We start from the raw sequence: 12,978 nt of genomic DNA on the forward strand, positions 1-12,978 counted from the left end.
CACCAAACTGCAGAGTAGCCACATTAAGTCAGACTGCCAGACTAGTTAATTAACAAGTGGTACGGAAGGAATTACTTATATCCAGACCAAATCAGCTGGGGTTTTTTTCTTTCATTGTTTAAAGCTGCTAGACCTGTGTGTCAACAAAATGGGCCTGCGACTAATTATCAATAGCACGCATAGGCCTAACAACATAAAACTGACAACTGTGAGGACCAAAAAGTCGCCCCAAAAAACAGCCACTCGAGGAAGACCGCCCCCTCCGCCCCTTTCCCCTTAGCTACGCCATTGCGCCATATCATAGGAAAAAGTAGTACACACACACACACACACAGAGAGAGAGAGAGAGAGAGAGAGAGAGAGAGAGAGAGAGAGAGAGAGAGAGACTTTTAATTAGTATTTCTTTTCTGATTTCTTCCAGTTGTCATCTCTCTCTCTCTCTCTTTCTATGCCCCGCTGTCAGCCATCTCCTGCCCCAAGGACTGTCACTGGATGCTGTTTGCCGCTATCTTCTAGCTCATAATGTTCTGGAGGAAATGTTATTAAGACATCCGGGATTTTGTGGATAATAACCCTTTGCCCTGCGTGGCATTTATTAAGGTTTTGATAATATAAACTCTTTGCCCTGCGTGGCATTGTTTGCCTGTGTGTGTGTGTGTGTGTGAATGTGGGTGCTCCATGCTGGCTGCATTGCTAATATGTATAATGTATTGTGTTGCCTGGCACAATTGCGCAATAAATTTATCAAATCAAATCTCTCTCTCTCTCTCTCTCTCTCTGTCCTGCCTCGGCATCCGTTGAGACAGGACGTGTCTTGCTCTGCGCTCTTTACAGTCTCGATTCTGTCTCGGTGTAATTGGTTCCAAAGCTGTTCACTGCAGGGGAAGTACTTGACTTTGAGCTCATGTTCTCCTCTACATTCCTCTGCCGCCTACTGGGTGTCTGGCTTGCTTGCCTTTCCTGGCACCACGCCCTCCTCCATGGAGAGCTCTGGATGTGATGCGGTTTCTGTCCTGGAGGATGACTTGGCGTTGTCGGACACCGACGACTCTGCTGTTATGAACCACTGGCTCGAACTACCTCGTCCTGCGCCGCCTCACCACTTTCCGCCTTCTCCTCAGCATGGACCCCGCCAGTTGGTCACTTCACTCTCCTCTGCTAAGCGGCCTGCTGATGACTCCTCTGCCTCGGATACTGAAGAGTGTCTGCCTCCTTCTGTCAAGTCCGCTAAGGGTACTTCACCCGTGCTTGGTGAGCCTGTTACTCTGTTTCTGGTGCTTCTCCCGTTACCTCTTCTCGATCCTCGCCTCCAGAGTTTGTTCCTCGCGAGAGGTGTCAAGCTTGCCTTCAGTGGGAACCCGTCTACCGAGGTTAAACTTCGCTGGCTGCCGGCTGTCACCAAGGCTTTCCACTTCCAACGGGACGCGACCGAGGTCAAGATGGTTGCTCTCACTTCTCGCTTCGTCTATACGTTTCGAGGAAGCATTCGGACATAATGGAGCGAATTAAGTCGGGTGAGGTCCTGTCTCTACCTCTTGACCTTCAGGACTCCCCTGAGAAGCCTCGCAAGTTTCCTCACTACTTACTCACTCGCTATCCCATTGATGTGGACCATCGTCTTGCTGAACAGTTCCTGGGAGTTTACTCGTCTCGGCGCTTCACACAAAACGGTTCCCCCATCAACCGAATTGTTGTCGTGTGGAGTCTCCCTGAGCCACCGCCACCTACTATCGTCTTCGACTTTCTCTCCCTTCTGCCCCCCTCCGTGAGGTGCAGAAGCTTCATGATGACCGCCCTTAGTGTTTCAGGTGCTGGGGTTTTGGCCATATCTTCAAGTACCGTTCTGCCTCACCCAAGTGTGCCTGGTGTGCTGCCGCCCACGAGTCCAGGGAGTGTTACGTCCGGCGCTCGGCCCCGCTTTCCTCTGCTTCTACCTTCACCAACGAACCTCCACTTCCGCCGAACTCGTCGCAGTGGAAAGTGTCCTCGTTGCCTACAGCCTGGTGTCAACGTGTGGCACGGCTGTGCTCGACGCCAGACCCAACCTCGTGGCATTGATTCTGTCCCACCGCCGCCTCTATCCACGCGTGTTCCTCCTACTCCTCCTCTTCCCCGGCGGATGCTGCTCTCCGAAAGGCTGTTGCTTCTCTCCAGACGAGGTGCGCAGCGCTTGAGGACCGCTTTGCCTCTCTTGACGCAAGGATTAACAAACTCACCGACGCTCATGCTGCTACTGCATCCAGGAGCTCTACTCTGCTTGAATCTCAGGAAACCACCGTCTCTTCAGTTTCCACGCTTGCTGAGAGGATGGACTTCGTTGGCGCTCGTCTTGACAACCTGTGTGAATTACTTCCCAGTCCGGGCCAGTCTTCCACGAGTCGTACCTCTTCCCACACTCTCCAGTCTCCTCCATCCAAGCACTGTGTTCGTCATTGATTCTCAACTGAAGTTACTCTCATAGAACGTCTGTGGAGTCACCAGATTTGACATCTGAGGTCCTTGGACCATCGTGTCTGGCCCTTGGCCATGATGTTTTTGTTTTTTGGGAGAGGCTGGCCTCCTCCCCTATTTGTGAATTTTAGAATTTTATTTTATTTTATGTATTTTAATGTTTTATAAAGTTTTATTGTCTTTTTAGTTTTTTTAGCTACCTTTAATTATATTACTTTTAATTGATTTTAGTTATTTTATCAATTTTCATTTTAAACCTTTTTGTCTTAATTGAAAATTAATGTAGCGGCGCCAAATGACCCTCGCTGTTGCGGCGCCTAAATAAAATCCATCCATCCATCACCAGATTTGACAAGTTCCTTTCACTCAATGGGTGCGTTTTCTCTCACGAACCCGGTGTTATTTTTCTACAAGAGGCTTTTCCGGGCCAGCCCGATCCTCCCCCACAGGCTCCTTCCCTTCCTGGTTATGTCTCCTATGCTCATATGGTAAGGAATGGTCTCCTGAGTTACATCCACAGCTCTCTGACTCACCGTCTTCTGCGCTCCTCGACCGATCCTTATTACACTATATGAAATATATTTTCAGGCATCCATCACTTGCCTAGAACCAGAAGTAAACGCATGAAAAATAGAAAACCAAGAAACAAAGCATTAAAACCTTAACACAATATATACCGCTGATAAGCACAGCCATGATGGTTTAAAGACTATGCTAAAACACTCTACAGTGGCTTACCTATCTTTCAAAATAACCTAGGAGCTACACCCACAATTAGACTTGTAAACAAATGAAAACAAAAACTATATCTGCTTATAACAGAAATAAACACCATTATAAAGCCCGCACATTTGAGTTAATTGCAGTGCAACACACTTAAAAGAGCAGAAATGATAGACAGTTATAGTTTGATATAAAAAAAAAATAATAATAATAAATGCCAAACTGTGATTTTGAGCCTAACTTATTGCTGTTCATGATGCACTCTCCAATCCTTTCCTATTGTTAATCCGAGTTATGGAGTTATGCCGCATCACCACTGTGCTGCTTTTTTGCCCCGTAACAGAGTTGGGGAGCCAGGAAGCCCACCAGGTTAGAGCTGGCACTTCTTTAAACACAAAACAGCAAACAACGCCACATATTTACCAAACAGACACGAAAAACATTTCGAAAGCAACAAAATATTTATAGAAACCAAAAAATCGTAGTACAGAACCGAATAAGTCAGGAAACTATGCGAAAAGTGTTGAAACCAATAGGCTTGAACAGGTTCCTGGGCTCCCGAGACACCGGCTATCGCGGAGAGGGCCCATATTTTGCCTCAATTATTGTTTTATCACCTCGAAGCGAAACAATGGTGAATATAAGTGAACGCAGTGAAGTGTTTTTATTTCCGTATAGATCAACTTTTCACTGACATAAATAAGATAACAGTGAAATGTTTAGTTTATATATGAATGACTTCATCAAAACGACTCTCCAGCCTTGCAGTGTCTCGTAGTCAATATCTGTCGTCATTATCATCGTTCCCAAGTGTAACGAGCACACTATTATTTTTTTGGATTTATGCATAGTTAAGCGGCAGTTGGTGGACAAGTGTGTGTGTGTGTGTGTGTGTGTGTGTGTGTGTGTGTGTGTGTGTGTGTGTGTGTGAAATGGGGAAGCGGTGGTGTGCCTTGCCTATCATTACTTGTTTTTATTGTTGTCGTTGTTATTGTTGTTGCATTACCTGTAGTGTAAATAGGACCAGGAAGAGTAAGAAAAATTAAAAATAGAAGAAAAGGAGGAAGATGTAGAAAAGGAGGTAGCAGTAAATCTGTGGTGAAAGACAATATTTACTTTATTTACCCCTTTCAATGCTTGGTTTTCTATGTAACATTTACTTGGCATCGGAACACGGCAATAGTTCAGTTATCCCTTTAATTCTGCGATCTGTAGCAATTGATGGCATTGTAAGATGTAACATGTGGGGTGTTTAAGTATTTACAAAATGTGTGCGTATGTAGTGAAGCTTTAGTAAATATGGAGAATGTGAAACTTTAGGCTGCGTTTACACCAAGCGAGTCGAGTCGCGTCAAGTCACGAACGTCATTTGACTTGAGTCATTTTGACTTACTTCCGTTCACATCGAATGCGTCACCACGAGTCAAATTAGTAGTCAGTTACTTGTGTGATTTCCTTCAAATGGATGAATGTTCCCTCGTGTGTGTGTGTGTGTGTGTGTGTGTGTGTAATTCACCACGGTCGTCTGCTGGTCACCCAGCCAGCCTTCCCCATTACGGAGCGAGCTCAGAGCTCATAGACCGATCTTCGGATAGGACTGAGACCACAACACACTCCACACACCGGGAAAGCGAGGCCATAACTCCTCGAGTTACATCCCGTACCTACTTGCTACTAGGTGAACAAGGCTACACATTAAGAGGCTTGCCCATTTACCTCGACGCTCCCGGGACTCGAACCCGGCCGGGCCTTTTCGGTTGTGATTGTGAGGTTATAAATAAAAAAAAAAAAAAAAAAACTTATATTCCCGGTGTGTGTGTGTCTGTTTAACCAGTCACCACCAAGGAGATGGCGTCCTATCCTGACTACTGTTTTGTTGCCCTTGGCCGGTGCTCCTCCCTACATAAAAAAAAAAAAAAAAAAAAAGTAACAGCAGTATAGAGATGTCCTAGCAACACAAGTATATCACTATGGATTTCACCCTTATTACTTAAAGGCTAAATATATGACCCAGTTCAATGGATCTGGTTACATATAACTAGTTAAAACTTGTATCTCTATTTCATTCCACTTCGCACATCGATCGGCAGCGCTTGGTTAACGAACCTCACTCAGGAATAAACTAACCTGTAAAACAATGGTATCGAGGAATCACAGGTAAGTGGAATGTAAACAATTCTCTTATAACACTCACATCTCGACTCTCCACTGCTCACACTTCCTTCTCACCAGTCAGAATTGTGTCTCTATAATCCTTCTTCTACCAGTCTTTGCGATACACGCAGACACAACACACTATTAGAGTTATTTCAATTTTCTCGAATACTTTTTCCGCCCGCCTTCCACCGAGAAAGCTGAACTCACAAGTTACAACAGCGCCTTCTGCTACCGTAGAGCCGTTAAGTATAAGTAATTTTATTTTATCGTTTTTTTTTTTACTGATATTGTATCAGAATATGTATGCCAGATTTATTGTGTTATTTTCTTTGTATTTTGTTTTAATTTGTTGAGAGGTTTATGTGTTTTGGTTCAGTTATTGCCATGATATCATAAAATATTTCCATTTTATCATTCGTCTCCACAAGAAAGACAAAAAGAACATACACCAAGACAAGAAAAATACAAGTAGAAGAATAAGAAATATACACAAAAGTGGGAACCGATACAAAGGTATTCCATCTTACGACCACTACTGCTGATTGTGTTGGATTCGTCACCTGAGAGCGTAACATTATTAATTTTCTTACTCTATATTCAATATGTACCTCATATGATCATCATTTTACTTCTGTATATAACTTATATTGATATTTTTGCTTTTGATCATCAAGAAAATCAGTTAACTGGAATAATGGACAAATGAAAAACAACCTTCTTTACAATTCGGCCCCTCTGAATTTTTAAAATCCCACAAAATATGTATTTTTATTAAAAATATAAAATAAAACACTAAATAGAAATCAAATTAATATAAAGATAATACAATTACCCTTCGTTGCTAATAAAAACAAAATAGACTCCGAAAAACAAAAATCCGAGACAACCATCAACTAAGCGGCGCCGCGTCCACCAAACGTTTGGAAGCGGCTGCTGATTTTTTTACTTATCGGTGTAATCTGCCGACTAAACCTCTTCAAAATGGTAAGTCATCACAAGCATATATACCGAGGACACTTAACGCCATGCTGATAATGTTAATACACAGAAAAACGTAGGTGAAGCTGAGTGAATAAGGTGAAATGTAGGAACGTTTTGAAATTTATACCGGGAATGTAAGTTTTTGATTTTTGTGGTGATGCTTATTGTTATGTTCCCCTCAGACGTTCTCCAAGAACAACAAGATGCTGAGTCACATCGGCTACAGGATGAAGGTGACCATGCAGGACAGCCGAACGTTCATTGGTATATTCAAAGGTAAGAGAGAGGGTTAGAGGGGCAGTGAAAATCCGTGTGTTAAAATTTTTCTTTACTCTGTCCCTCTTTGTTAATTTGTTCAGGAGTTCCATTGTTAGTTAGTATGTTTGTTGGTTTTTCTGGCAATTTTCTTAATCTGTTTGTGTGTGTGTGTTGGTGAGTTAGTTTCATCATTAGTCAGTCAATCATGTTTTTTATTTATTAGTTATTTAGTCAGTTTAATAAAAGTCCACCTCTTTTTTCAATCAGTCAGTCATTTAATCAGTTATTGAGTCTTATAGTTAGATAATATTAGAAAATAGATACGTAGATATTTGAATCATGGGTTAGGTGAGGTGAGGTGAGGTTACATGTAGATTGCTTCAGAATAATTAGATGACATCATATTAATCTAGGGTTATGTTAGGTCAAGTTAGATTACGTGAGATTGTCAATTTGGGTAATGTTTAGACTTTTCCCGCTCTTATATCATTACTAATTCTTACTTTGTATATATCAATCAGATAAAAGGAAAAGCATCATATATTTATTCAGAAAGTCACTCATAATGGGATAGCAGAGTGTCACTGAAGAAGGGATAGTCCACAGTCCAAGTGTAGGTTGGGCTTCCTCACTCGGGCCAACGGTTTCCTAGCGGGTGGGCTTTGAGATAGGAGGTACCCCAAAAAGTATCCCCTTTAGCCCAGAAATTCCTGTGAAAAGCCCTCATGGTATAAATAAAGAAATGAAAAAAAGTTAGTCATTTTCTTCTTCGTGGCCTCGGAAAGCTGTTGTGGTGAGAGCAAAGTGTTTTTCCACAGTCTCTACCAATTTTGGGATTAATGGGATCTGGGGGAGTGAGAGGGGTCATGGAGGTCAGATTAATTAATTTCAGGTTCACAGTTCTCACATAAATTTGATTCAGTTGTCATGGGTCTTCTTAATTCAGTTCAGGGTTGTAGTTCTCATATTATCAGTCCAGGGTCATAGTTGGCCTTTTCCAGTGTTTGACAAGCACGAAAACAGGAAAAGGGGAACCTGTTATGATTTTCCAGATTTAGACAAGCACATAAACAGGAAAAAAGTCCTTTCACAATTTTTGAGCATTCAGCAAAATAATAATAATAATAATGGGTCTGGGACATTTCAAGACATACGGTTTATTAATTTGGCAGTGCAACAAAAATTTACACTGAAAATGTACAGGGGTCTATGCCAGGGACATTAAAACAATGAAATGCTTAACCTAACTATGGATCTAACTTAACCAAGAATTTACTTATTTATTTATTTATTTATTTATGGCTCGCACCATAGTGGGCACCGCGCTAAGGTGGTACCGGTCAGTGCGCGGTGCTCTTAAGGGCGCCACGCGATTCTGGTGTCGGGTGGCGCGGGCAGGGGAGGCACGTCTGGGGATAGCAGGTGGCGGAGACGTGGATGATGCAGCAGCCCTTCCCCAAATTTTTCCAAGGCTTCCTGGTGTCTTGTGGCCAGCCTCGGCAGACTCAGGCAGGTCAGGGCGTCCTCGTAGGACCTGTAGGCAGGCCCAAGGATGACCCTGAACGCCCTCTTCTGAACCCTCTCCAGCTGTTGTCGTTGTGTGAGGTTCAGGGAGGAGGACCACGCTGGGGAGGCGTACATGAGCTTAGGGAGTATAAAGGTGAGGTACACTCCCCTCAGCTCATCTGCCGGTGCACCCAGGGACCTGAGTCGGCGCAGCATATAGATCTTGTATGAGGCTGACCTGATGATGGTGGAAACATGCTGCTTCCATGATAATTGATCATCCACCAAGACACCTAGAAGCTTGGTGCTGCGGACCACCTGGAGGGAGTGAGGGCCCACAGATAGCTGGGGAGGGGGACTGCTGCTGTGGAGGTACAAATGTGCATCACCACGGTCTTGGTGTGGTTGATGGTCATTTTGTTGTCCTCCGTCCACGTCTGTAGTTGGTTAAGAGTGGACTGAAGTGCTGAGAAGTCTGGGTTGGTGTTGTTGACGGGTACGCCCACGGTGCAGTCGTCCACATACTTCCAGCGGTGGGGGTGTGGACGAGAGCATCGTTGATAAGGATGAGGAAGCACAGAGGACCCATCTTGGTCCCCTGAGGGACCCCACATGTGAGCTGTTGGAAAGAGGAGACAGAGCCCTGATAACGAACGGCCTGACGCCTTCCCGTGAGGAAGTCTGCCAGCCACGCTATCAGGTAGGGAGAGAGACCCAGAGTGATGGCTTTATTTATCACAACAGTGTGATCAACAAGATCAAAGGCCTTTCTGAAGTCCACAAAAGCAATAGCTAGAGAAGTGTTGCGTTTGTCCAGGTGGCTGTGGACGAATTCCAGGAAGCTGACAAGGTAGTGAGATGTGGAGGTGGATTTAATATTACCAAATTGTTGTGTGTCAATAGAGTTACAAATTTTGTTATAGGCCCAGTCGAACACAAAATCTTCACAGATAAGGCTGGGTATAGGGGTGATGGCGACTGGTCTTAGATCATTCAGTGACTGTGGATTGGAAGTTTTGGGGAGGGGGGTGACGTAAGATGTCTTCCAGTCATCGGGGCAGGAATGTTGAGAAAGGGAGGCGTTGATGATAGAGCAAAGGGTGTGGCAAGTTCTGGGGCAAATTCTCTGTAAATTTTGATGGGGAGGTCAGTGGGAGTGGTGGATCTGTTTAGTTTAAATTTAAGAAGCTTCCTGTAAACATCAACCTCCTGGACAGGGGGTGGAGGGGAAGGGGCAGGGAGGTAGGCTGGGAGAGTAGTAGAGTGAAGGGGAGGGAGTGTCTGACAGATCGCAGCGAAGTGACCGTTAATCTCTTCGGCCGCGTTGTCAGGTGAAAGGTGTGAAATACAGGGAAGAGAAGAGGCTTGTTTTTGTAAACCACACAAAGACTTAATCTTGTCGTACCACTGTCTGTTGTTAGCAAGCTTGAGATGGTGAATTTTGTCTGGGTAGTAGCTTGCCTTGGCTGTTTTGATCTCCCTGATAACTCTGTTCCTTAATCTCCTGTACTGGTCAGGGCTAGAGTGGAAAGCCCTGTCACGCTGACGAAGGAGTCGTTTGATGCAGGGCGTCATCCAAGGGGCATCAGATGGGTCCACTGTGATGTTCTTGGCGGGAAGTAGTGGTGGAAGGCTTCCGTTGTGGTGGTGAAGTAGTTCCGCCATTTTGTGTGGACGTCTTCCTCATCCAGTACCTCGGTCCACGGGTGATGTGTCAGCCACTGCCCAAATTCCCTCATGGCGGAGTCAGGCATGGGCCTGTGGGATCTGGTGACAGTTGACCTGGGAACCGAGGTGGTGGGGTGGGTGTCCACAGGATGGAGAGGTGGGTGCTGCGTCCCATGGGGGGGAGTGGCTTGGGAGGCGAGTACTGCTGGCTCAGGTCTGTCATGATAAGGTCGAGGGTGGACTGGTGGTGGGTGGGGAAGTCCACGACCTGGGTGAGGTGTAGCTGGTGCAGGATTTCACTGATATCCAAGCGGTTGAAGTCACCACAGATTACCAGCTTGGCGGCAGGAAATCTCACCCGTAGAGCATCAGCAGTCTCGATGATGTGATCAGTGAGCAACCGTGCAGTGGCGGCCCGTGGAGGGTGGTAGACAACACACACAATGATGGAGGCTGTGTTGCAGGGGTGGCAGGGAGGGTAACCCTCACCCACAGGGCCTCCAATCCGGCGGGGACGTCGACGTGTAGGTGTGAGGGGCTGAGGTCAGAGCGGCAAAACAGGGCCACTCCTCCCCCCCTGCGCTGATTCCTGAGGTGGTGGAACAGCTGGTAATCTTGAATCATACACACCTCAGGAGTTATCTGCCACGCCTCCGTGATCGCCACAATGTCTGCACAGTTAGATCTCACTGACACTATCAACTCGTCCATCTTGTTCGCCAGTGATGTTACGTTGGAAAGGAGGAGAGAGGGAAGACTATACCACACACGCAGAACTTCGAAGTGTTTGTATTCCCTCTCCTCAACCTTCAGCCCTTCCTCACGGTAGATGTGATCACTTTGATGGGACGCACCACACTCCTTCCTCCCTTCAGTCCTCTCTGGAACTCCCTGCCTGCTGCTGTGTTTATATCTTCCTTCAGCTTGACTTCTTTTAAGAGGGAGGTTTGAAGACATTGTCTCAGACTTTTGGCTAACTCTAGTAACCTTTTAGGGAACTGGCATTCTAGTGGGTCTTTTTGTTATATTTTTTGCTGCCCTTAGCCAGCTTCCTCTCTCCCTTGAAATAATAAAAAAAAAATCTAGTCAGGGATTGGCAACTAAGTGGGCCTTTTTTGTTTATTAATTTTTGTTGCCCTTGGCCAGATTTCCTCTCTTACATAAAAGAAGAAAAAAAGGTAACAGTGGAAGGAAAGGTTCATTGTGGTGCTGAAAGGTTCATCTCATTGGTCATTTAGTTGTATTTTATTCTATGTTTTCATGTGTTGTTTTGTATTGTGTGTGCTAGTGAGGTAGTGGCCGTGATAGGTGGTGGTTACATTGTTGATGTATGTACCTTTACATTTTTTTTTTTTTTTGTTATCGGTGTTCATTCTAATCTTCCGAGTTATAAATGGATAAAAGTGTTCCTTGGTTTTCCTTATATATTCTGTAGAGCAATATCCAAGGAAATGTTGGATAGGAGTTAAAGATGCTGTTTTATTGGCATACAAAAGATTACATGAAGGCTTTATTTTTTAATAGTGTTACTTGCAATGAGCAGACCTCAGGGAGGGAGCTTTTGTGGCCATGGAGATGAAGAGACTCATGATTCACCCAGGCCTGTGAAGGAAATGATGTGTTCAATAAGATCACCATGTATTGTGGGAAGCCAGCTTTGGGTAATTATTGTGTATAACATTGTCTTGCACCCTACAGGAGGGACCCCGCGTCAACCTCACCGGTGCTGCCCCCGGCCCCGGCATTGGCAGGCCCGCTGGCCGTGGCATGCCTGGCCCTGGTGGTGCTGGCCTGCAGGGACCCGTGCGTGGAGTGGGTGGACCATCCCAGCAGATGATGCAGCCTGCAGCCCGTGCCGGCCCCCAGCTCAACATGCCACCCCGTGGAGGTCCCCCTGGCTCCATGCCCCCACACATGATGGGTGGCATGCCCCCACACATGGGCCGTGGTGGTCCCATGGGACCCCCCAGTGGCTCCATGATGAGAGGAGGTAAGTGTTGTGATGGGCCGAGTGCTGCTAGCCACCCTATCAGGACTCGTCTCAAGTATTATTAATCTTTCCTTGCCCTGCTCTAATTTCTTGACTAGTAAAAAGGAAGTAGATGAATGAGGAAGTGTGTTCTGAGATATATCAGTGGTGTCATGGCTTCCAGAAGGCCACAGAGAAGTATTACTGGAATCATAGAACAATCATTAAAACCTAAGTTCTTTTCATATGGCCTTTTGAAAGTAGTGGCCATCTTGTCTCTTTTATTGTTTTGTTTTTATGAAGAAAAGAAACTTGCCTTGAATTAGACTAGGATATTTAAAGTTTAAAAATACAGACATACCTTGAACTAGACTAGGATATATAAACTTTAGAAATGTACTTATAAAACTACAATGTAGAATTCTTTAACGTAATTATCTGACATCAACAGCAGGTCAACTTAAGGTTCCCTTCCTGTGTTTTTGTTAAGGTTGTATTATTTGTGTTAGAATGGCCAGTGATACCAAGGTTTCATTCACAGGTCCCCCTGGAGGCCGACCCTACTGAGGTGCCCCCGCCTTGGTCCTCCTCCCACTCCTCACCACCCCTGGTTACCTGCAGAGGCTCCTTGTCACCATCACTCACCATTGCTCTTCCTCTTTACTCTCATCATGTGTTTTAAGTCAAGTTATGTTTACCTTTATTGGTATAAATGTTATCAGTTAAGAAAATATTTTTACTTGAGTTCAATTTCTTAAAGTTTTGATATAAATTTGTACTCAGAGTTTGTGCTCTTTAAAATGTCTTCTATTTGTCTTTTTCTGCCATTATTTTGGTAGGTAAAGATTTTTTGTACAAATTGAGACTTAAATACAATATCATCATCATCATAATTACTGTCATCTTTTTCATCCATGTCCCTTTTCTTTATGTCAGAGAGCAAATCTGGCCAAGGGCATCAGAAATGATTAAACAAAATTGTCCACTTGTATACCAGTCCCTGAGCAGGTTCAAGAAAGGTAGCCAAAAGAATGGGTCTTGAAATTCCCCCCCCCTTAAATGTGGAGAGTACATGAGTGATGATCTTAGGGCAGTGGTCCCCAAACTTTTTCAGCTTGTTTCCCAATTTAATATGCCACACTAAGCATATAAGCCCTTTCACAAAATGTTACCAACATTGATACATATGTTTGAATTAAAATACTGCAACAACCAACATATCACATATTTTATGAAAATTATTGCATTATCTTATCACATGCATG

At 44.6% G+C, this 12,978-nt stretch overlaps 2 protein-coding genes across 2 annotated transcripts; both read left to right on the forward strand.

Annotated features, from left to right (window-relative positions):
* Nucleotides 1-819: 819 nt before the first annotated feature.
* LOC123512754 lies at nt 820-2,621 on the forward strand. The gene is made up of 2 exons (XM_045269328.1): nt 820-1,514; nt 1,809-2,621. Exons 1-2 carry the CDS (start codon nt 1,496-1,498, stop codon nt 2,459-2,461), a joined length of 672 nt encoding a protein of 223 aa, XP_045125263.1. The 5' UTR covers nt 820-1,495; the 3' UTR covers nt 2,462-2,621.
* Nucleotides 2,622-6,229: 3,608 nt separating this feature from the next.
* LOC123512549 (small nuclear ribonucleoprotein-associated protein B-like) lies at nt 6,230-12,606 on the forward strand. The gene is made up of 4 exons (XM_045268975.1): nt 6,230-6,315; nt 6,495-6,600; nt 11,420-11,734; nt 12,255-12,606. The coding sequence occupies exons 1-4, from the start codon at nt 6,313-6,315 to the stop codon at nt 12,278-12,280; spliced, it is 450 nt and encodes a 149-aa protein (XP_045124910.1). The 5' UTR covers nt 6,230-6,312; the 3' UTR covers nt 12,281-12,606.
* The last annotated feature ends 372 nt before the right edge of the window (nt 12,607-12,978 follow it).

This window comes from Portunus trituberculatus, chromosome 34 (assembly GCF_017591435.1).
Source record: "Portunus trituberculatus isolate SZX2019 chromosome 34, ASM1759143v1, whole genome shotgun sequence".
Lineage (NCBI taxonomy): Eukaryota > Metazoa > Arthropoda > Malacostraca > Decapoda > Portunidae > Portunus > Portunus trituberculatus.

Bases quoted from the DNA above. Each gene is read 5' to 3' on its own strand.
- LOC123512549 (XM_045268975.1), top strand. The intron at 6,601-11,419 runs GTTAGAGGGGCA...AATTATTGTGTA, and splicing joins ATTCAAAGGTAAGAGAGAGG to TAACATTGTCTTGCACCCTA. The intron at 11,735-12,254 runs GTAAGTGTTGTG...TTTCATTCACAG, and splicing joins TGGCTCCATGATGAGAGGAG to GTCCCCCTGGAGGCCGACCC.